Genomic DNA, 25,367 nt, shown 5'->3' on the forward strand with positions numbered 1-25,367 from the left:
TGTGGATATGACCTGAAACTATTGTTTTTTGCTCCTCGAGGCTCTTTTGCTTTGAGTGTTTTTCCCGACATTGTGATTAAAGAGTAATGAGTAAATGGGCAATATCCTGGGCAAATATCCATCTACAATTCTTCAAAGCTACCTGGATGGCGAGGCTGGCAGTATACTTGAAACAAATCAATTTTGGCTTGTTCACATAGGCAAAATGCCAGTGTAGAACTCAAGCTCATAGCTGCATTTATAATTCAACAGATAATGGTTTATATGCTGGTCAAAAGAATGGAACATTAATTTGACTATTTTAACACCTCCTGCGACTCCTTCCACAGCACAAGCCAGTGGTGTCCTGCACTGTATTGCAGCCAGTAGATGGAATAGAATAGAATAAATAATAGAATAAACTTTAATTGTCATTGTACAGTAAAACCACACAACGACATTTGTTTGTGCAACCTCTAAAACAATACTCACGTTTATAAGCACACTCATACAATAAATAAAATAAAAATGATAAAATCCCTATCTAAAAATATGGCTGTGCTGATGGTGGAGGGGCATGATTATTCAGTTCTGTGATAGCCCTGGGGATAAAACTGTCTGCAACCTGGAGGTGCGTGCTCCCAGAGCCCGATACCGCCTGCCAGATGGAAGCAGGGCGAAGAGATGGTTTGAGGGTGTGTCTCATCCTGCAGAATATTATGCGCTCGGCGTAGGCAGCGGATCTTAAAGATGTCGTCCAGTGGATGCAATGGAAGTCCGATGATTTTTTTCGGCAGATCTTATAATTCGATTGAGGGATTTCCTTTCCTTCTTCGTGCAGTTGGCATACCATGCAGTCATACAGTATGTTAGAACACTCTCGATGGAACATTGATAGAAGATCTTAAGCGGCTCAGTTGACAAGTTGCTCCTTTTGAGTATTCGTAAATGCTAACATGCACTCTTTATACTGCACACAAGATAGACCAACTTGTTTTCAATTTTCAAAATGGCCGCATTGTGGCTTCACAATCATCTTGTTATCATATTGATTGGGTGAAAAATTAAAGTCCAGAATATAAATGGAAAAAAAACTACAATGGACAGTATTAATCTGAGTCATCAAGTCCAGGGCTGTCTGTGTTCGCTGTGGCCGTACATAAAAGAGTCTTCTTTTTTTCCACCCCCTGCCACAGCTGACTCACCACTGGAAAAAATGAACTTCCTGCATAGGTCCTAACAGCTCTTTGAAGGCGAGGTGGAGGTTTTTGCTTTAAGTTCCTCTTTCTTCTAAGGCAACCAGTTGCTCTTTGATGTTTTTGGGCGTGTTTGATAAGTCAAGTTTGGCACCGGAAAATTATTTTATGCACCATATTTTTTCTGTTTTTGATACAGTGATTAAAAGAAATAACTTCTTTTAGCCATGCATTTACTGTAGGTATATATTATGCTTGTATCTTCACTGCAGTCTTTGTAATTTTCCAAAGTTTGAAAATACAACACATGGCAAAGTTTTATTGTAACCACGATCTGAGTCACTGACACGTGGTGCCACGACTCAGTTTTTACTTGAAAAATGATTACAACTATCCAATTAAAAATGACAATGGACACGTTTGAGCAGCTCCAACCTTTTAACTCGGGTGTCGCTTGTGTTTTGTCACTCAAGTCAAATTTGTGACCCTGTTCCAAGTGTTTATAGACTTTGTTGTCTGCTTGATCTACACTCCCTGTGGCATTTCTGAGCATTCCTCTGGGCCCGGCTGCTCTCCCCTGGTTCTCTGTAGCCGGTAACTCTCTCCACATAATTGGAGTGGTGCGGGGATGTAACAATGACAAGAGTGTTTGTGAACGTCAACAAATCTAGTCCCTTCATCACCCCTTGTTTTTCCCCCACTTTGTTTGCTTTGTTGTGGTGCAGCAGTCTTAAAGGATCCTTTTATTGCCTTGGCCACAGCATTACTTGGCATTCTGTGTTTGCTGGCATGTGTAATCTATCCCACTGTCCCAAAGTGAGTAAGAGCTTTGCTTTCACTAACATGAAGTGTTCTCCTTGGCTATAGCCTAAAGTACAGTATCTGTAGCTAAACACAGCATATATCTGTAATAGGGCTGGACAATAAAACAGTAACAATAATTATCATGATATAATGTTTTTCAATAACAATATAACAAATGTTCAAAAAGTGTTTGATATTATTGACTTGAATCACACATGAATTAGAAGTTGTTGTTGTTGTTGTTGTTTAATTTTTTGTTGAGGAAAAAGGACTGAAGCTTTTACTTAATTTATTCATGCATATTTGTTGACAAAGATTTTATCATAATTGTTTTGAATGTTGTACCTCAGATTTGTGAAGTGATCCACTGTTTGGCCTCAAGTGTTGACCATAAAGAAAAGTTTAAACCACAATTAATCATCGGGTTTCTTAAACTTTCACTCAGGAGCAAAAATCTGCCTTAAAACTCGAAAGAAATAACGACACTTGTTGTGATAATTATAGATATCCAATGATATGAAATGTTTTATCGTGATAACATTTTTGACCATATCATCCAGTACTACCTAATCTGTAAGTGTGACATAACCACCACAGCAGAGACGAGAAGTCTTCTATAGGAGGGTTTGTTGACTATTAGGAAAACAAATGTACCCAAGTATATCAATCCAAATGAATCTCTATTTTCTTACTTCCAGGTGTACCCAGCCATGATCGAGGACAAGGGTCACCGCGTGACCGACTACTTTGTGGTGGCTGGGCTGACAGACAAGTCCACGCCCCTGGAGCAGGACCTGTCGGAGACCAAGTCCAGCGGGCCCAAGGCACCCATCACTGACTTGGCCGTCATTAACAAGTCGGCAGGAGAAACCGTGCCGAGGGCTTCACTTGCATCGACAGCACCTACAGCGGCCAACCAGCCAACCTTAATCATGGCAGTCTTAAGAGTCCCGAGCTGTTCCTGTGCTACAAGAGGAGTCGAGGGAAGTCTCCTCTCATTGACATTGGGTGAGTCAGTTTGTTTATGTCACGGTTTGTAATCTGGCATGTAAATACGCCTGCAGCAGAAAGGGACTCTTCACTTCCTCAATGTTGTCTTCTGCTGTTCTCTCCGAGTTACAGTAGCTTTAGAGGCTCGGTGTGATGTTACGATGGAAACGGGTTGGAACAAGGAAGAAGCTTTTGGGGTGGGGTGGGGGGTCTTTTTAAATACATTATGGCATGTCACAGTAGGAAAAGTGTAATAAATATAATAATGGCTGAATTCCATTTAGCTCCTTCAGTTTCAGGGTCCTGGTATAGTGAAAGGTGTCTAGTATTTTGTGTCCCTCAGAGTCATACTTAATGTAACTAATGTGTTTTTGGGGTGGAAGGAAGAAGGTGTGTTGATTATTTAGTTCACTCTCCCCTGTTGCGTCATGGAGTGTTCTCCCGCTCAGCCACACCTCTTGGCTTCTATCCACTGATACAATTTCCCTGCTTCCTTCTCTTATCTTAAAAGAGGATACTCCCATTATGGTGCCCTTTTATCCAGACTGGTATGCCTAAAGCTGCCACTTGCTGTTCTAACTTGTTCACAGAGGAGCCAAACATGTTAACCTATATTTCATGATTAATGCTTTATAGCCGTTAACCCGTTTGTCCTGAATGAACTAGCAATATCAATGTCATTGAGAACAATGATGAAACCGCCCGAGGCATTTCAGGGCTCCACACACCTTACCCAATTTGTGTCACCCACTAACAAACTGGAGTTTCCTGTTACATTAGATGATCACTCTCTGAAAGATTCCCCTTCAAATTCAGGTCTTTCATTAAAACATGGTGTTGCTGTATAAAGATTACAACACATTGACTGCACTCCAATAGCTCTGTGATGATTCTGGTTAATTTCACATGTTAATGGTGTGATTCCCTACTGCTAAATGTAGCTGTAAACCATAGAAGTACATAAAAACCCTCGTGAAACCTTGCACCCGCTGGTGCTCTGAGCATAAACAGAAGATCATATGTCAAGTGTTGTTTCCTTTTAAAGGATTGCGCAATCCAGCTTAGCCTGCTAACAGACGTATGGAGTGGAGAAAATAGATCTGAAGCTATATTCAAGGATTCAAGTTGTCAAGCTGCTTTGCTTGTTTGATTGGTCGGAGCACCAAATCAGGCATTCAGTTTAATGAGACTGCATAGCACACAGGAATAGCTTATTTTCTGTGTTGCTGCAAACAGAGATAATATTAGGAGGCTCCTAATGTAAAATGCATGACTTTGTGGTCTGTTATTAATAAGTGATATGATAGCATGTTTTAATACAAATGCGATGTGTAGCTGTGTTCTAGCATTAGTTCACTTCCTGATGGTTCTGTTTAGGTTGAGTCACAACCGTAGTGGTGTAAATATTTTTGGCCATGTTCCCTTCCTGATCTGTTCCACCAGACTAAACAAAAAACTAGCAACATGTAAATCTTTAATTCCTCCTTCTGCACCTCTGCTGTCAGTAAAGCCAGCACTTCCAGCCCGGGGCTCCGCAGCGTCACGACTCACTGTGCCCATTAGGACTCTGAATTTGTTGCCTAAATGAGAATTTGCTGGCAACTGTCCCCCTGGCCTCTTTAGGTTTGTCCTGCTCTCTTTTCAGAATAAATGGAGTGTTTCAGGACTATTATATCTGTGCTGGCTGCCCTGTAGCTTGAACAAGATTTAAAAGAAGTGTTTTGGGGTCTGTGTTAGTTTAAACAGGACAGCAATCAGCAACCACAGCTTTTGGCCTCCCACATTGCATTGTCCAGATGGGAAGGGAGGACATGGAGCATGCTACCATAGAAGCCCTACAGTCATGCAAAGCACAGCGGGACACTGATTGCTCTTCTGTCGGTAACTTTTAGCTGTGTGATATTCTACAGCAGGAGTGATTAAAAAGCCGAGCCTGGTAATGCACAAAACATGTTGGCAGTAATCCATTATTATTACATTCATTCAAACAAGTGTTTGTTTTGTGCTACGTTGGATATGAGAATCTTGATATGTTGCTCTTACCGCCTGGGGTTCGAATGAGTCAGCTGGTAAATATGTCTAATTCACATCACCCATTGAAGATGGGCTTCTTACCGGGGCCTCAACGGTAAGCCGGAGCTTTAAGAAGAAAGCCAGTGCTGCTGACCACACACTGAACCAGCCACAGTTCAGCCTCTTGCTCATTGTCTTTCAAGAATGCACTTTCCCCCCAAATCAGTCTGAATGGGGGACTGATATGTGTTTATGGCAGCATTTCAGTGCACACTTTTATCTGCCAGATTTGTACACCACTGTTAACAATTCAGTTTTTAAGAAATTGAAGAATTCTTGAAGTCTTCCATCCACATAACCCAGGTGATAAGTAAGTGGAAAGTGAAGAGTGCTTGAGTTTGTCTTTTTCCATGAACATAATGTTTTCTGACAGCTTGGAAGACTTGCAGCCGCATTAATCAATATTTACATACTAACAATGGATCAAATGACTACTGTTGTACTCGATCTGCCCAGCAACAAAACGTACACAGACAAAGTTAGCGACTAGCTGGTGAACACAGTGGAGCATTTAGCAGCTGAAGAGGCAGATATTTCCCTCAGGAGTTGGTGTAGACCAAAATGAGCTAAAAGGAGAGTGGATATACTTTTATTTATAAGGTGTCCAGAAGCACAACTCGAAATGAGTGCTAATATTAATTCATGTCCATCAGACACCATAATAACTTTATATTATGATGATTAGGGTTGTTAGTAATGATTATTTTCATTGTCTATTTGATCTGTTGATTCTTTTCTCATTGATTTGATTTGTTTTTAAGCCTATAAAATATCAGAAAATGATAAACTGTCACTCATTGTTTCCTAAAGCCCAAGATGATGACCCCAAAGATGTGGTTTTGTGCACCACCCAAAGATATTCAGTTTACGGTAATAGAGGAGTAATGAAACCAGAAGACTTTTCACATTTTTAAGACGCAGAGAATTTAAAAATAATGCAGCACACATACAAATGGGACATCCTACATTGGGCCTTGAACTTTAAAACTTTTGCTCATACTGCGTAGAGGATTGTGGGTCAGGATAGCCAGAAAAGTGTGCTGGTTTGCATAATGTAAAATGCGGCCGGATGCTGTAGGACATCCCTGGTATTTTAGGCATTTTACATACTACGTGTTATTCTGGCATACTGGGTGGAGTCTTTCATTGTCTTGTGTTTAGATTTATTACACAGTTTTTTACACCTTACCTGTTAACATCCCCCTTGTAAGATGTAAAGACATTTTCTTTTAGATGGTACCAATTGTGTGGCCCTCCCATTTTCTATTATGTTGTTCCTGGTGGTGACTGAAAACAGCACAGCTCATGAGATCATAACTTATTCTTAGATGTTTAGAACAAAACATTTGGTGCTGTTCATTCTTCTGCTGTATGAAAAACACCAACAACTTCAATACATGTGAAAATTGTGGCTTTCAAAGTCTCTGTGTTGTATTTGTCACTGTTCTGTTGTCTGCATACTGTCTGAAAGCATGACTTGGTACATAGCTGATGGAAATGAGAGATAGACACTAGTAGGAAGGTCATTCTTTAAATTTTGTTAAAATCTTTCCGTTTGGTAATTGTGCTTTGGAGGATTCCCTGGAAGCCTTTGCGTCAGACTGTTTAGGGCATTAGTCAGGAGCTTGTAGTGGACACCTTCAACATTTTGGAGGCCACACCAACAGAAGACATACGCCGTTTGGTGTGCCTGTTGTTGTTGTTTTTTTTTTATGCGCCACACAGAAATTCCTATATTTTTCTATTTCACTGTGTTTGTTATTCTTTCCTTCTTGCTGTCTTCTTCAAACTTATGATTTGTTGTCTGTTCAAACTTGAATGTCCTTATTTTTTTGCTGTGTAAACTGCTGCTCCATAAGAATGTGAGTTATTTGCCTTTTGGCAGCAAAGCTTGTTTAAGAAATGAAAGCTATGCCAGAGAGCACAACTGATTCCATCACAGCACTCCGTCTGAGGCAGTTAATTGTCTATGAGAGCCTTGCAGTATTGCATTGCTCTGCGATCTGCCATCTTAATTTACACACCTTTTTGATGATTTATGCACTCTGAATCTTAAGACCTAAAGACAGCTCTACAGACCTACTCTCAAGTTACATCGTTATTTCTCTCTGCTGTCACTTTTTGTACATAACCTTCAAAATGTGTTGCTGTGTTTATCAGTGTGCTGTATGAAGGGAAGGAGCGACTGATCCAGGGCTGCGAGGTCATCCAGGCCACACCGTACGGCCGCTGCGCCAACGTCAACAACAGCTCCGCCACCTCGCAGCGCATCTTCATCACTTTCCGCCGAGCGCCGCCCGTCCAGCCTCAGAACTCCCTGGCAGTTACGGACATCTGCGTCATTGTCACCAGCAAGGGCGAGACGCCGCCACATACCTTTTGTAAGGTGGATAAGAACCTCAACTGCGGCATGGTGAGTCTTTTCTTCCATAGATAGAACTTTTGCATCATCACTCCTTAGAGAGTACATTTGTAATATCTGTGTTTTAAAACTTTTCAGTGGGGCTCCAACGTCTTCCTGTGTTACAAGAAATCAGTATCTGCGTCCAATTCCATCAGTTACAAAGCTGGTGAGTAAACTTGTCAGATATCTTTGTGATGGCTTACAATGTCAGAAATTCACAGCAGTGTCGTCAGTGTTCTGCAGAAGTCTGCAGTTATATTGATGTGACTGTTATTGCACATTAGATAATAGAGCAATTGTTAGTTATGTTAAATTTATGAAAAAAATTCATGTCGGAGAAAACAAGAGATCATGAAGTCTACTCTGTATAGAAACGATGCAGTGAGTAGTTAAAGGAAAAGTGTATGTGGTTCACAGTGCATAAAGTATTGTGTCTGAAGCCAAGAAACCATTTAAACAGAAACCCAGGAAATGGAAAACAAAAATGACTTAAATGAAAATACTAATACTCATGCTAAATCAAAATTATGAAATGGCAAGTAGTAAGTAAGGTTCTGACATTCAAAGTCACAGTTAGGAGATACTGAGTCATTATCATGAGATGAAGGGAATCTAAAGTTTGACATTTTAAAAATCAAAGTACTGAGATAATAAGTCAACATTTTGGCTTCTGAAGTCCAACATTATGAAGCGCTTAGTCAGAAAGAGATCAAAAATGTTGACAAACCCACTCATAATTTTGACTTGAGCATTTTATTTTGTCCTTTTAACATAATCATCTTTTTCTTTCTAGCAGAAATAGGCTGCCCTGTTAAATGATGTGATGTACTGATATTAAAAATGCAGTGCAGTTAGAAATGGTGCGGCTTTGAGTGCTGTCACAATCAGCCTCTGTTACTTTTTGTCTCAAAGCTCATGCGAGCGGCACCGTCAGATGTTATCTGTGATCTTGTTGTAGATAGTTATTGCTTGTTGCAGCTGGCATTTCTGAACTGTTTTGTGACATTTTCACCGACTGAATGCTTCCTTAACTGCTTGGCCTTTGTACCAATTCATTGTGCAACGGACGTATAATCAGTGTTCGTATGAATGTGTGCATGCACACACGCTGACTTTATCTGTTTGGCCGGCCTTTTTCCTGTGAGACGGCTGTTTATTCATCTCAGACAACTGCACTTCCTGCCACACCCAATATTTGTGTGTCTACAGGCTTGTTTTTTGTATGCGCATGTTGACATAAGAACATTTGTGTCTTGTCAGAAAGGCATCTCACCAAACAACAAGTTACAAAGGAGCAGAACAGTTATTTCCTGAAAATGAAACCACAGTATTCTGACTGATTACTACTTTTAATCCGAAATGACAAAAAGGGAGCTCTCTTTTCTTAGAGCCTCTATTTTTTAATGTTTGCAGAGAAATAAAGCCAGAAGTCTAGCCTGTCTATCGTACCTGGTCTTGTTCTACACTACTACATCATAACAACACTTGTATACAGCCATCATTTGTGTTTTCCTTTGTTTTCCAGGTCTCATCTTTCGTTACCCAGAAGAGGACTATGAGTCTTTTCCTCTGTCAGAATCTGTCCCTCTGTTTTGTTTGCCCATGGGTGCCAAGATCGAGTGTTGGGCACCAAACACGCGTGATCCTCTGCCCGTCTTCTCCACGTTTGTCCTAACCATCTCTTCTGGTGAAAAGGTGAGGTGCAGCAGCCAAGAGCAAGCTGTCATTGATGTAAAAGAAACTTTCTTTTAATGAAAGGAGGATTGTTATTGTGATTCAGTGTACTCTTTGAAAAGACCTTTTCTATCAAGGTTAAACTGGCGAGGGTGCCAGGATGTTACAACATGACTCTCTCGGTTGCAGGTGTATGGATCAGCCATCCAGTTCTACGAGCCACATCCAGTGGATCTGTTGAGCGTGAAGCAGAAGATCCAGCTAGGCCTGCTCACCACGGTGGAGAAGAAGATGATCCCCAATCGGCCCGTGAACACCAATAAATGCATTTGCCTGCTCTCCCGCTGGCCCTTCTTTGGGGCCTTCCGCAAGTTCCTGATGTTCCTCTACAAGCTCTCCGTCTCAGGCCCACACCCACTCCCTATTGAAAAGTAAGAATACACTTACAGATATCGTTGTGGACATTAATACTAAGCTAGCTTGAATGTAGTTGTATATGTTTGTGAAAAGAATTTGAAGACATTTTGTGTATTTCTTTCAACAGGCACATCTCACACTTCATGCATAATGTGTCATTTCCTTCCCCTCAAAGGCCAAGAATATTAGTCCAGGTGACGTCTTTTATCTCTGTATATTGTTAATAATTGTCAATCTTGTTGATCAAAAATATACTTTAACATGTGTCTTTTTGTCTTTGCCATCTAATTCCTTATATGAACATTACAACACCTTTCCTTTCAGCTCTCGGCACATGACACTTTGATCCTCTCCCAGCCTGTGTGCACACCCTTACCCTCAGGTACAAAAGTCTTTGCTTTGCAATTTTATTTCTTCCTCTTCATACTTTGACAATTTTTGTTTCCATTGCAAGCCAAACGTAACTGTCCTTCAGTGCTTTGTCTTAAAGAAAAACAGCTGAGCAGGCTAAAAGAAAAAGACCAGCGGAGTGCATTGTTCCAGGGAAAAAAAGCAAATGCATTCATTCAGTTAGTTAGTTTTTTTTCCCCCAGTTTTTTATTTTTCCAGGCCTCACTCTAAAAACAGCCTTGGGCATCATCAGTTTTGAGACCTTTTCCACTGATGCATTTCATAAATGGCAAAACTTGATATGAGCACCTCAAGCAGTGACTCTGGCCTCTTGCCTACCTTATGTAACCTTGACAACCCACAAAAATTTGATTTTCAGGCATTTGTTAAAGCTAATTGCTAATTGGTATTCAATGAGACAAAATCTGGATTTTTGAGTCACAATTCCAGCGCCCTCTAAAAGGTCATATTAGGTTCTGAAAACAACTGCATTAGAAAAACAAACAATGGATCAAGTAGACTCTTGGCGACAGCTTAATAGGATATTGTCTTAATAACATTAGAAAATGCTGTACATCCTTGGAAATGACTGTCAAATTGAGTCAGTGCCACAGAGTCTCAACAGAAGCTTTCCATTATAAGCTTAACAAATCAAGTATGACTTTCAGGGTTGTTGGATTGCATTATATTGTAAGGTGAGAGTGCTGTTTTGTCCACCATTCCATTTGCATATTTCAGAATTAACCATTAACAACCATTTAAAGTTGCACTCAAACTAATTGTTTCCAGTTAGAATTTCATTATCTACCTTTGTTTAGAGAAGATCTGAATGACGGCATTTCTCTCTTGTCTGTCTCTAGTTACCTTTACTCCATCAATTTTTTTTTTTCTCCCTTGCTGTCCCAAACTAATCAACTCGCTCATCTCCTCTGTGCTCTCCATCCCACGTCAGTGGGGCAGACTACGGCACTCTGCTGATGAATCTGGGCTCCGAGAACTGCGCCACGCTGCTGCACTTTGTCCTGCTGGAGAGCAAGATCCTGCTGCACTCACTGCGGCCCGCTGTGCTCACTGGAGTGGCCGAGGCTGTGGTGGCTGTGAGTACGCTCCACCATACAAGCCACACTCCTACTCTCATATTCAGTAGTACTAGTGGCAAGATTGAGTTTTAGCAACATTTGCTTAGCTCTTCAGTTCAATTCAGTTTACTTAATTTCGGGTCAGGTTGCATAGTAATGAAAGATAAGATCTGACCATTCTGTGCCTTTTTTATGGCTACACCATATCTGAGCAGTATACAGGGGCTTACAGCAAGTCATAAACAGCCGGACCCTCACTTTACTGACCGCATTAGAAATGTATGTACAGATTTGTTTAACAGATTAATAATATTGTCGATATATGTGTATCTCTATCTAAAAAAATAGTGGTGAAGACCTAACTGCTTACTTTAAAAGCTTCTCTACTTAAGTAATACTCGAGAAAATCCTACAAGTATCATAGATCATCGTTGTTGGGATTTACCTGCTCTGTAGGGAGGGAAAATAACCAAATTGTCTGCATACATAAAAACAATTATTATGGGATTATCACAAACACAGCCTGTTTCATAAACATTCAGGTGCCCAGGCAAGTCACCCTTAGAATAAAAGACAGCACTACTTCATCTGAACTGCATAGTCTCATTGGCATGCTAAACCACAAAGCATGCATTACATGTATATGTAATTCCTCTAACACTGTTTTTTCTTCATGGTTGATTTAATCAGATGCTTTGAAAGCATTCTTTAAAAGCACATAAACATGGTGGAACTGTGCAGCACTAATTTACTTTGATGAGGGTAACTAACAGCCAGGTGTAACACTGTGAATGACAAACACCGTAAAACATCCAGCAAGAAGAGGAACAGGCTTTTGACAAACACGTTTTCGATGTTCAGTTGTAATGTATTGTGTCATCGACCTTTCTTACATTTCATTAAAAATCCCTATCATTATTCACTTATACTATACAGACAATTACACAAGTCAAAGCAATGCTACTAATTATTTCATCTATTCTACTCACAACATGGAACTGGTAATCGATGGCACAGGGGATTTACACTTATTTATTCCAAAGTTGTTTACTTAAATATTTTGAAAGTCCTCAAAGTCAGAGACCATAAAGTCTAACAATTCTATCTTTTGTTCCTTTGAATGTTGTGCATTTTGTTTGCATATGAAGGCATCTCAAAAAAATAAAAAAAATAAAATTATTGTCTGAAAAATCTCATAAAACATCAATACACTTGTCAACATTTAATCTTAAAACATCGACAATTACATCATCAAACAATCATTTTTAATATTGCCACTTCGGCCTTTGACGTATTTTTCAGCAAGATTGGTTGTTGATTCTCCAGTTCCAACATAATTGAACTTTGCCAACCATGTATGTTTGATTACACAGGATGTCACAATCCTCAAAAATCCCCCAAATACATCTAGTGTCACAATAAATCAGTTACAATAAAGAAGCGCTATTTCTTATGCAAGTGAGAATTTGTCCGAGTTGCCCAAATTTAATTCTGGAGTCTGATGCAGACTTTCTTCTCCTTTCTTATTGTCAGCCCGGTTGTTGTAATTGTGCTTCTGTCTCTTGTCTCTCCTCAGATGATCTTCCCCTTCCAGTGGCAGTGTCCCTACATCCCCCTGTGCCCGCTCTCTCTAGCAGGTGTCCTCAACGCTCCATGTCCTTTTATAGTGGGTGTGGACTCTCGCTACTTCGACCTTTACGACCCCCCAGCAGATGTTGTCTGTGTGGATCTGGACACCAACACTATCTACCTGTATGTTGTGCTTTGATATTAAACCCATGTCACCGCCTGCTTTGTGCTGCATATAAACAGCTCTCATAATGTTTAACTACTGCCTCACATATTACAGCAACACATTTGTTAGACCACCACATAGCAGATGATTTATGCTCCGGCTCTGCTATTACTTCAGCTAACTGCCTTTGTGGTATTGTGTGTTACAGGTCTGACGAAAAGAGACACAGCAACTGGAAGAACCTCCCAAAGAAGCCCTGCAAGAGTCTCGTTAACTCACTGAGCAACTTGCACCACCAGCTGGCCACAGGTACAAACTGCATCTCACCTCCTCTTGTAGCAAAACCTTCAGAGAAGGGAATGGACCAAAAAATCATGACATTATAATCTCATATATAAAAAAACTATTGACACTGAAAAATTGAATACTGGCTACACAAAACTTATATAGTGCTTTCCAAAACAAGTTTATAAAGTAAAAGGATGATTTACTGAAACAACATAAACATAAAAGAATAAAACATAAGAGAAGCATTTGGTAAAGTTAAGATAAGTTAAGCTAGTTGAAAGATAAAAGCACATTTGTATACACTCTCTCACACACACACACACACACACACACACACACACACACACACACACACACACAGACACACACAGATTTTGTATAGATTGGTCCAACTGACCTCAAAATTCATTGTGTGTTTTAGTTTCAGTACGTCAAACAGGTGAGGAAGGCTCAGCAGTGGACATGACCCCCATCGAGGCGGACTTCACATGGCACAAGAAGAAGACGGCCCTGGAGATGGAAATCCAGGAGGCCTTCCTTCGCTTCATGGCCTCCATCCTGAAGGGCTACCGCTCCTACCTCAAACCCATCACCCAGGCGCCCTCCGAAAAGGCCACGGCCGCGGACTCCCTCTACGACCTGCAAGGTAAACGAGTGATTGAGCTCGCTTTTCAAATGTGTGGAAACCCGGGTAAAATCGACATGTGAGTGCTTATGTACAGCCTAATACGATGCTTGTTGAAAGCTTCCTGGCTTTGTAACCTATGCATAATTTAGACCTTTAAATTGGATTGCTTCACTGATGTTTAATTTTATCAGTATTTCTATTTCAAGGAGCATTCACTCAAGTGTTTTTAGAAATCAATCACCAGTCTCATCAGCTGTAAGAAGACTTCACTAATGCCTGTTGCTGGGAAATGGGTTCTCACCTCCATTTAGCTTCACTGTTGCAGATCAATTTTAGATACAGATAGAATGAAGGAAAAAGGTTTGAAACACAGCTTATTGAAACGCTGTTGTTACAATAAGCTGTGTAGTTTTTGACGAGGGACAGATAAAGAATACATTGAAACCCTCTTGCCTTCCTGCAGGTTTCCTCAAAAGCCGAGACCGCGCCCACCAGAAGTTCTACTCCCAGCTCACCAAGACCCAGATATTCATCCGCTTCATTGAGGAGTGCACGTTTGTCAGCGACAAGGACACTGGCCTGGCCTTTTTTGACGACTGCGTGGAGAAGGTGATTACCGACCCAGCGTCAGGCCGGTGTCGGATACATACATGCTGGTTTTGTGCTGTTTTGTTTTTCCTCTTCCACCTGCGGTTTCCTTCTATGAACAAGCCTTTGTTTTATGTTGTTTCATTGGCAAAATAACTTTGTCCACTGGGAAACTAAGGAAGCCAGAATTTCCTCTGATTCATTCTGTTCCCTTTGCTCTCCTTCCTCTTCTTGCAGCTTTTTCCCTCTGATAAAATCACCGACAAGAGCACCAAGGTAATCAATTACACAGTAATCAAATTTCCCTGCACCCTGTTTTATGTTTTTAACTAACATTAAAGGTGGCATGTCCTGCTTTTCTTCTATCCTTAAATCCTAACCACATTCAAATGAGCGTGTTTTACTGCCTAACTGGAAAAGCATAATAGATTGTAATATGCTTGTAGTTGTTTGCTTTCTGCCATTAGACAGGAAATGACCTGCTTTTTGTCAAACTCATGTCATCGATGTCAGCATCACTAAGACTCAGGATGTGATCCTCTCCGCAGGTTGAGGGAGAGTCATCTGAGGATACGAGACTGCTGGAGCTGGACGAGTCCCAGAAGAGCGAACACACAGTTTTCGTCATGCCCCCTGAACCTTTAGTGGATGATGGAACTGAACCTGCCCCCAGATACACGTAAGTAATTTAACTTAGACTTTATTAGATAGAGAAGGCCGGATTAAAAATAAACCCCAGAAAAAGTCTTACGTGACCTTGCAACAATCCTATTTCAACAATCCTATTTCTCATCCTCCAGCTATAAAAGTTTCCCCAGGCTGCAGATGGAGCTGTTTGACCGTCCAAGGGAGTTAAGACCAGCACTTAGCACCAGAGCAGCAGGGGCCAGTCTGTCCAGCAGCCCTGCATTACTGGCTAAAAGGACAAAGCAGGTGTGCACACACTCACACAGTCACACTAACTAGTAGCAGCAGTACACTGTTACTGAAATACACTTATCCTCAGTCCTCGTCAACCATTAATGTAAAAAAAAGAAAACCTTTAAATGTCCTTGCATGATCCAACAGGAGATCAAGCTAGCATATAAGATGGCTAAGAGGTTTCACACCAACCCTCCGCTGTGGGCCCGGTGTCTGTTCAGTCACTGCTACAGCCTGTGGTTCATCTGCCTGCCAGCAAGCATGCGACTGGCAAAGTCTAAAAGCCGTGCCATGCAGCAGGCGTACAACGTCCTCCTGAAGATGAGGACCACTGAGGTGGAGGTGCTGGACGAGGTAAAGTCTTTTAAAGAGACTTTTTTTTTTTTTACCAACATGCTTTTCCTGAAGATTTTCATAGGTCTGCATGTCTCATGGTGTGATACGTTTTTATCAATGAATGTTTCGTGTTTTTATCTCTGTGTCATTCAGGTGTGTTACAGAGTGGTGATGCAGCTCTGTGGCGTGTGGGGTCTTCCTGTTATGGCTGTGAGAGTCCTCGTTGAGATGAAGAAAGCAGGAGTGCACCCGAACGCCATCACATATGGATACTACAACAAGGTCACACACATAGCCTTTTACTTTACTAAACCACATCTCAAAGGACTGAAAGCACTTCACTACACACGCATGTCCTCACCCTTTAGTCTGTCCCCCCGCAGGCCGTCTTAGAGAGTCCATGGCCGAGTAGAAACCGTAGTGGCCTCTTTATGTGGACGAAGCTGCGCAATGTGCTCCGTGGAGTGGCCCAGTTCAAGCACGCTCCTCACCGGACATCTTCCAAGAAGGGGCCCACACTTAACCCAACAGGTGGGAATGGAATATACAGTATGACAGGGCTGCATAAAGGGAGACTCGTACTTCTGTTTCGTCTTATTCTGTTTCCTTGTTTCTGACCCACTTTTTTTCTTTTTGTGTCCTTCTGTCTTTAGCTACTGCTGACCGTTTGAGTCATGGAAGCGCTGACAGCTCAAGTGAGGTCAACGGCGAGGAACACAGCCTGTTTGCCCACAGCCACAGCATGGAAGACACGACAGACACCCACTGTAGTACAGGTACTGATGCCCTAAAGTTACTAGGGTTGCAGGTGTAAAGCTTTAACAACTGAGGGCTTGTGTGTCCTATGTGGCTCTGATCATTGCTGAGATGTGGAGATGTTACAACACCAGCAACCACAACATCCACGTCCAATATGTTGTGAACAAATCCATTTTTATTTTATACCAATTATATAAATCTGGCTGTCTGACAAAGTCACTGTATTCCCATGTCTTAGCAGTGAAGAAGGTGAGCCTACTATTACAGAGTCTAAAATAAAAGCCAAGACTGTGAAAGGGAAGACCCAGGGGTCGCAAAAATAAATAAATAAAGCAAAGCATATTTCCTTTAATTATATCCTCTAGGAAAAATTGTTTGTGTGATTTTTGTAATCCACAGGAAGGCAGTCTGATCAAGGCTACGGCTCCAAGGATGAGTTACACCAGGAGCTGGCAGAGCCTTCACACACTGCTGTCCTTTCCACTGAAGAGAGAAGCATTACCACAGCACAGCATAATGGTAAAGATAAGCTTCTTCCACTCCGAAACGGTCACATCCACTTCTAGTTCTGCATTTAAAGGTTGTGTGTGTGTAACAGAAACCCCATTTCCTCCTTATACATAGATGTTGCTGTGTTGACTATGTGCTTTTATAACCAGGAGGTGACATTGCCAGCTCGTGGACAGTGCTGTAGCAGTAGCAGAGCCCCCCAGTCCTGTTGATGTGCTGGCACCTGTCCCCAGTATTGTGAGGCTGTCCACTGGGAGCTTTGATGGTGGCAGAGAAACGGGTGAGGAGAAAGTTTAACTAAGAAATTCCTTTTGCTTTAATTGTAAGTTTTCAAATGAAAAAGGACTCGCTCATTTTATCTGTACACATTCTGCAGGTACAGGGAGCTTGTTCAGGAGAAACAGCAAGAATGACAACGTGTCTCTTCCTGATGATGATGCCTCGCTGGCATCGGGGGATGTAGCTAGCCAGCCTCAACCGCAGCGGCAGAAATCCTTTGCTGAACGCAGCTGTAGCTTCAGTGCTGAAACCCGCGCTGGGATGCTGCTAGAGAAAGGCGTGGACCACATGGCCAGTCAGATGGGTGCCGATGCCCGCATCCTGGCTGCCGCGCTCAGTGGAGGCCAAAGTCCACCCCCAAATAATGTGCCCAAATCCCTTTTTAAAGACCTGGAGGAAGAGCCTGAAGATGACCAGGGCTTGACACTGGGGAAGCTGCCAGAGGAAGAGGGTCCGGGAGCACCAGAAGAAGGGAAGGGAGAAGACATAGAGTCAAAGGGGTCTGAGGTGAAAATGGAGAAACGAGAGAGGAAGCACACTGAAACACATGAGGATGACTCTGGGCTGCGAGGAGTGCCCCTGGAGAGGGCGGACGTGCAGGTGGGTGCCGACCCACTTTCCCTCCTGGTGACCGAGAGCGAGGAGTCGGCCTCTGTCACCAGCCAGGAGCTGCCGCGCTCCATGCCTGCTGTGGTGTCCCGCAACCTGGCCGAGGAGATTGAGATGTACATGAGCCTGAGGAGCCCCCTGGGCGTCAAGTCCTCCAGCATGGAGCTCCAGCAGGCCCAGGGAGACTCCACCGACACCCCACAGCCCAAACTGTCTCTGGAGCGCCGGTCCAGCCTCCCCGTGCCTCCTGTCAAAACTCCAGCTGGCTCACCGGGCGATACACCCAAACGCAGCCCCTCCACTGTTACTCGCTCCAAGACTTTTGCTGTAAAGACAAAGACCCCCGCCAGCGCTGTGGGTAGCCCGGGTCCTAGATCATCCTCATTGACGGCGCTGGTCAAATCCTCCCAAGGAGGGTCGTTGGGCTCAGTCATCAACTCCATTTCAGGCATTAAGATGGACACCCTCTTGTCGGGACCTAAAATTGATGTTCTTAAGTCAGGCATGAAGCAGGCGGCAAATGTGGCCAGTAAAGTGTGGGGGGCAGTTGCTTCAGCTTACTCCTACTCAGATGACGAGGCAAGTGTCATTAAACAAAAGATTTATCAATAGACATTTTAAACACGTTTTCATTTTATTGTTTTAGCTTTATTAGCTGATTAATTCTGACCAGAACTGTGTCAGTCACCAGTGATAATTTAAAGCAATCCTCTGAATCCAACTTTACTCTGCAGGATGAAGAAGCTCAGGGTGGCGGCGGCTTCCCGTCTCACCTGGATGAACACCTGCTGGCTGCACACGAAGTAGATGACAGTCCTGACAGAGGTCCCATCCCCGGGTTGGTGGCCAACGGTCTAAACCAGAGCTGCACCAGCCTGGGCAGCAGCAGCGGCAGCAGTGACACAGGCCGGTGGGCCCACCAGACGCGTAAGCACTCATTCTGTAGTGCAAATACATGATGGCACAGGAAGAGAAGGACCTAATGAGGTCAGCTGGCCTGTGACAAGAGTAATCAAAGTCTGTTGGTCTGTTTGTCTCTATCTGTAGATCCAACTCCTGGACGAGTGGGCAGGGGTCCAGACTCTGAGCAGTGCTCCTCACTTCACGCTTCCTCGTCAAGCATTTACCAGAACTGCGCACTGGAGGTCAGACACGCTGTACACACGCAAACACACTTTTTCCTGCTGCTCTGCTTTCACTGCCAACATGTACATCGGAATAACTCCTAACTGGTTGGACCTATTTCACCGCTGCCAGGTGCTGATGTCCAGTTGCTCCCAGTGCCGCTCTTGTGAAGCCCTGGTGTACGACGAGGAGATAATGGCGGGCTGGACAGCTGACGACTCCAACCTGAATACCACCTGCCCTTTCTGTCGCACAGCCTTTCTCCCCTTGTTGCACGTGGAGTTTCATGACTTGCGCACAATGACCGGGTAGGAATCTGTTGTCTTAGAATTAAGTATATGATGTGTCGTCAGGACATTAAAGTAATTTAAGATGAATTATAAAACCGAGTGTGTCACGTACAAACTTCTTTTTACAGTGCGAGCTGGACATTTTTTTCCCCTAACAAATGCTAATGGACTATTCTGTGATCATCCCTTTCAGGTTCTACATGAATCCCAGTGCCTCAGGAGACAGTATCCACAGCACCAACGCCCAGCCCACAGCGAGCAGCTCGGCTGACATTAAGACGCCAGACCTTATCACTTTCCCTGAAGAGGAACCCAGGGAGACTTCAGCTGATCAGCCTGTAATACAGAAGAGGTATACACAACACCACATCATGTGAAACACCTTAAGCACCTCGAATTACAGTTTTAGATTTGCAATCTGACGCCAAGAAGCTAAATACTTGCCTGTTGTGTTTCTAGTCTGATTCCAGAGCCAGTGCAGTCAGATCCTCTGGGTCTTGTGGAGCACCAGCAGCAGAAATGCATGGGACGTCACTGACACGCAGCAACAGTGTGGGTGGGCCTCTGCAGAGCTTGGACTACTCCCAGAGACCCGGACATGGCGTCTCCACCACCAGCCTGCCCTGCAGTCTGCAAGAGGTGTCGGTCAGTGCCCCTTACTGTCACAAACCAATCCCATTGTGCCTAAATATTGCAGAGCAATGCAATGAAAATGATTGGTGTGTCTGTGTGTGTTTGGCAGGATGGCATGGGGACTAAACGGCCAAACCCCAAGCCTGTGTCCGTACCATACCTCAGCCCCTTGGTGCTGCGCAAGGAGCTGGAGACCCTGTTGGAGAATGAAGGAGATCAGGTAAAGTACTCACATACACGCATAATGTCGCTGTTTGCTTAACAGATGTCTGCCACACAGCTGTGAGACATGACACGAGATCCTGAGGTTTGCTGCTCATTGGCAACTCCAACTTCTCTACCCTGTCTGCCAGGTGATCTACACCCACAAGTTCCTCAGCCAGCACCCCATCATCTTCTGGAACCTGGTGTGGTATTTCCGTCGTCTGGACCTGCCCACTCACCTACCTGGTCTGATCCTTACTTCTGAGCACTGCAACAACGGAGTACAGGTCAGAGACTTAATCCTCTATCATTGTTCTTTCAGTCTCTCGTGTTATGGCTGTCCTTCATCTTTCCCTATATGTCTTTGCAGCTGCCCCTGACGTCACTGTCCCAGGACACTAAGCAGGTATACGTCCAGCTCCTGTGGGACAACATCAACCTGCACCAGGAACACGGAGATCCCCTCTACCTGCTCTGGAGGTCCTTGTGTGAGTGTGCGCACACACACACACACACACACACACACACACACACACACACCAGATGGTAGTCCACCTTTCTGTATTAGCCATTTACTGTGGCTGAGATCCTTAAACACCATAATTAATCCTTAATGCACTACAAGAATAATTTCTGATGGATTCATGTTTTGTAGAAACCACCTACCACTAAGGGGAGACAAAATACTTGCAGTTGCTTTGATTTGTATTATTCAAGGCCTTTAACTTGGTTGGCATTGTTTGAAAAGTCAGATTCATATAATAATTCATTTATTTTATTGATCTATTGTTGAAACTGCGGCAAGAACATTGCATATTTTACCTCCTTGGATACAATGTCACTGTTGGCCAGAAGAGGTCCGACTTGAGGTTTCTTGCTAAAAAAATGATGTGGTGTTATCTTTAGTGGAGAAGAAAGGGACGTTGGCTCCTACAGACCACCAGGAGATCCGTAACCTCCTCAACACAATTGTTCGCAACATCCAAACCAACGACGTCTACGGGCCAATCAACCTGTTGATCCGAGAGATCAAACGGCGCCCTGAGGGTGTCAAACGGCAGAGGTCGGATGTAGCTCTTCTTGAAGCGCTTTTTACTTCTTTTAATTGGTTCAAGATTTTGCCCGCAAAGCATTTGACAGTTTATATTCTTGTAATGTAAATGAAAACACCTCTGATGTCTCATTTCTGTGTCTTGTATTTCTCCCAGGAGTATCTATAGAGAAATATTGTTCCTCTCACTGGTGGCCTTGGGGAGGGAGAACATCGACGTAGGTGAGTGACTGTGTGAAAGGCAAAATCAACCCTTTACACACCATGACGTAGCTGTTTTACAGAATCTGAAGGTGGTGAAAAAGACTGAAAGGTTCCTAAATTGCATCATGTCATCTTGATTTATCTGCAGAGGCCTTCGACAGGGAGTACCGCCAGGCTTACGACGAACTGAGCACCGAGCAGCTCAAGTCTTTGCACCGCATGGATCGACCGCCAAGCGCCAGCGTCCAGTGGTGCCTTAAATGCTTTGGGGCCCCGTTCATCTGAGCACCAACACCTGTGTCAGCGATGAAAAATCTGACTGGCCAAGTGTGACAGCAGGATGGGAAGGATAGGCGGTGGGCCGGGGTGTGAGCGAAAGTTTTGGTTGTATTTAAACACCTCCAGTCGCCCAAACATGGTACTTCTTCTTTCCCTTGTCTTGGAATATGCCCACTGTCTGCTTTTTTACAACCTTATCATGTGTTTCCTCTGCTTTACGAGCAGCTACTTACAGGTGGGACTGTTTCTTTAAATTGCTTTGAAAGCTGCAATCTTTTGGGGACTAGTTGAGGTGCGTTTCTTTACAGATGGTGTATAGAATGATTAATCACTGTACAGAATGTATCGACTGCCCCTATGGTGATGTGTGTGTGTGTGTGTGTTTGTTTGCGCAGCCGTGTTTTTCTTGCAGTCATTTCCCTGTCTCGTAGCCTTTTGCCCACTTTGCTTTAATCTGTCTTAATTATCCCCTGACTGTTCCTTTGTGCACTTTCTAAATCAAACAAACCGTAACTCAAGTCCACCTGTCTTTTTGTACATATTGTTTACTTGGGGGGGGGGGGGGGTGAAACCAGGGGCCTATTATTTTTGGAGCCCTCGATGCTTCATCTGTTTTTGTGATCCAAGTCTTAATGAATGTTCCAGTTGTTTGTACATGTACAGGTTCAGAGTGAGGCTCTCTGTCTGTGTAAATATGTTGGAAGCACAAACGTAAATGGGAGAGGACAATCACTAATTATCAATCACTAAAATTCATTTGACAACATTCCAGGTTCCCTGCAGTTAAAACAGGTCTTTAAAGAAGTATTATTGATCTCTGCAACAACGCCAGCCAAGTGGAGGTTAAAAGACATACCACACAACTGATTCCCACACATTAAAACAAGACACACGTTCTCCTGCAGGGAAAGAAAGCGTGGTGACGAAACAGTTAGTCCAACTTGTGTTTTTAATATCTGTATTTTTTTAACAGTAACATACTGTACTTGTTCTGCTAATATGTCTTATTGTAACTTAGAGCTGTAACTTAAATGTACTAGGACTATTGCTCACTCTAGCGTAGAATGAACCAGAAAGGATTTTTTTTTTTTTAAATTGGATATATTATTTACGACAAGATTGCTTTTATGGTTTACAAAGTAGCTTTGGATGATATTAGCAATTAGAGCTTTATACCGCAATGGGCTTATTCAATACTGCTGACGCTGTGTTAAGAAAGAGCGAATTTTACAACATGACATTCCACTACATGTTGAAACAGACAGGAAAAAAAGCTAAGTGATGTGATAAACAGTTGGGAAATGGGTGTAGTTTGTCCTGTTGTAGACTTGGGAGAGTGATTTGTACAGATATTGTGAAATATTCGATTTGCACTGCTTAGATTAAAACCGGACCTTCACCCAGGATGAGGATGAGATGAGACGACCTCAGTATATTAACAAAATACAGTAGTTTTTCCTCCAAAACAAAAAGAAATTCTCAATTATTTATTTTTGTATTTGCCATTTGGATTGCAGACAGTGTAGTAACTTAGCATTTTTATGACTAACAATCCCCCTTTTCCCTTTTAGTCCTGTACTGAATTTGTAAATTTGACCTTCTTATGGCAGAGGATGTACAGAAGAGAGACTGTTCTTTAACAATAGATTAAGTGATCTCTTTACCGTCTGTGGAAAGGAACTGAATGTCTACACTTAAGTGTGTTGAAATAAATGAGTTTGTGAACTGATTGGAAACCAAATGTGTATATTTTTTGTCTCTGTGTTGAGTAGAATTTGTACAGTTTACATGAGAGGCTACAGTGATTCATGTTATTTAGAGTATATTTTCAGGCGGCAGATAGTTTGAGCCTTTGACATCTTCCTTCATTCTTTTTGATTCTCTGGCCAGCATCAAATTCCCTCACAAGTACATTCTCATATTCTCATTATGTCCTCCCAAATCTTCCTCCGTCACTGGTCTCAGTTGTCATACCTGTTCCTCACCAAAGATGTCTTTTAAAGTCACTGTGGGTCTGACAGACAAGGGTCATCAGCTAGAACTTCAAGTCTGATATTTTCCAGAATTTCCTGCACATTATAGTAGATGGCTTCAGAAATGCATGGCTCCTTTAATTTCCCTTTAAATCCTCGGGTCAATTTTGTCTCTTAACCTAGAGAAAGGCCTTTAAGAGTGCATGTAGGACTACAATGGAAGCTATATCACAAAAACACAGGGTCTTCACTTTGCACTTCTCTGTGATGGCTGCAGCCAATGATACAGGGGTGGCCACTTTTGCCTGTCCTTTTTTTTGTTCATCTGGGAGGCTGCATTATCCAAGCTACAGTATCCTGAATGGCTGAGAAAATCCAAGACACATGTAGTAGTGTTAAAAAGGTTCTCTCACATTTGTACACATTACTTATGTTGTAAGGGAGACCCTCAGACCAGGCCAAAGGGCTAACGGGCCCTCGCTCCCCCATTATAATCTTGGATTTAACTGTAACTTAGACTTAGATGAATTATGGTTGTAAATTATATTATTTTCAATGACACACAGATTCAAATTAAGTCAAATTTAGTGATAATTTCAAGCAAATACAACAAATGCATGTATCTGAGCTGGTCCCCGTAAATAGTGTATTCTACCCTAAACACTTTCTAAATAATTAAGACTAAAATGTGACACCAGAAATGACATCATCTTGATATAAGCAAAAAGTGCATGTGCATAAGACAAGAAAGAGTTAATATCAACACAAGCGCAGGTTTGTGTTGTATCACATGATGCCCTTCAGAGCCTTCGGAGTTGCAGTCCACTTGCAAAGGCCCATTGTATTCATGTGTCTAGTGTTGTATTCTATCAGGCCTGAGTGCATGTGCTAGCAACAATTTGTTAAAATCCATAAAGGCCCCATTGTTCCGCGGTCGGATATGCACTTAATTCTAAATTATGGCCTTCGACTAAGCCCCCGATACGGCCTGCTAGCACCACTGTTGCTAAATGTGAAGTGTGAAGTCTGTCTTCCTACAAAGCTGTGAAGGCCCGCAGCCTGAGAATAAGGCTGAGTTTTTCTTATAAACATGGTTAACATTATCCTAATCAAGCTTAACATCATAGCTAAAAAATAGGCCTATCTTAGAGACTTACAGTTGTATGTATTTTAGCCTGGTAACATACCACTTGAGAAAATAGGATGTTAATGGCCACAACGAAAGTAACTTAAGTGTGTGTGGAACATAATTTTATTGCTTAGAATTAAGTTGTTTTTAATGGATTATTTTTATAATGAAATATATATTTATGTGTATTTAAAAGTTAACTTGCACCTAAAAACTAAGTATGGATGTCTGGAACAGGACCCAATTTTTGGGCTTCTGTCCGGAGCAAATAGCATTTTTCTGAATTATTTTCCTTAAATAATGGATATATATATATTTAAATTACAGTCCACCTGCAAGCACACCTTGTAGCATGCCCTTTCAGATATGACACAGGCCCGCGTTAAATTCGTGCTAGATTATTTTAATTAACAAGCTAATCGTATGCTTCCGCCAAGCATAGCTCTTGTGCGTGGGGTTTGTGGCGCATGAATATCTTGATTAAATGTGCGGTCGCAGGTGCGTGTTGAGCTTGACTTGTTCCCCGCAGAGCCCGAGAGGACAGGACAGCAAGATGCCGTTGAGGCGGACCAGAAACGCTGGAAATGTCCAGATGAAAGAACAGCAGGGCCGGGACATGCGACAGAGCAGGCTGACGCTCTTCATTCAACAGTTTGAGAAAGAAGGTTTGGTGGTGACAAAAGTCAAAATGTCAGGTGTCACATTTCTAGTCCCCACGTTTGTCCTAAAAATGGCGAACTTATCTCCTTGCAGCACAAGACCGTATGAACGATTTAGACGCCAAAACGGAGAACATGTTGACAACAGTGGATAAAGTATT

The 25,367-nt window shown here is 42.6% G+C and overlaps 1 protein-coding gene across 1 annotated transcript; it reads left to right on the forward strand.

The window, feature by feature from the left end:
* The first annotated feature begins 2,661 nt into the window (after nt 1-2,661).
* Nucleotides 2,662-22,857, forward strand: LOC119884057 (DENN domain-containing protein 4C-like). The gene is given in 36 exon segments (XM_038694526.1): nt 2,662-2,855; nt 2,858-2,987; nt 7,203-7,455; nt 7,543-7,612; nt 8,972-9,141; nt 9,310-9,551; nt 9,665-9,731; nt 9,862-9,914; nt 10,874-11,024; nt 12,583-12,758; nt 12,950-13,050; nt 13,451-13,675; nt 14,121-14,266; nt 14,483-14,521; nt 14,794-14,924; nt 15,046-15,178; nt 15,314-15,520; nt 15,656-15,784; nt 15,886-16,033; nt 16,156-16,278; nt 16,661-16,780; nt 16,921-16,935; nt 16,938-17,051; nt 17,148-18,238; nt 18,394-18,586; nt 18,707-18,804; nt 18,917-19,092; nt 19,268-19,426; nt 19,534-19,595; nt 19,598-19,719; nt 19,817-19,927; nt 20,061-20,198; nt 20,282-20,399; nt 20,818-20,974; nt 21,120-21,184; nt 21,315-22,857. Coding segments are annotated over 36 exon segments (5,736 nt in total). The 5' UTR covers nt 2,662-2,689; the 3' UTR covers nt 21,452-22,857.
* The last annotated feature ends 2,510 nt before the right edge of the window (nt 22,858-25,367 follow it).

Source organism: Micropterus salmoides, unplaced genomic scaffold (assembly GCF_014851395.1).
Source record: "Micropterus salmoides isolate LMB-PRFRI ecotype aquatic unplaced genomic scaffold, ASM1485139v1 Ms_hic_scaffold_3127, whole genome shotgun sequence".
Classification (NCBI taxonomy): domain Eukaryota; kingdom Metazoa; phylum Chordata; class Actinopteri; order Centrarchiformes; family Centrarchidae; genus Micropterus; species Micropterus salmoides.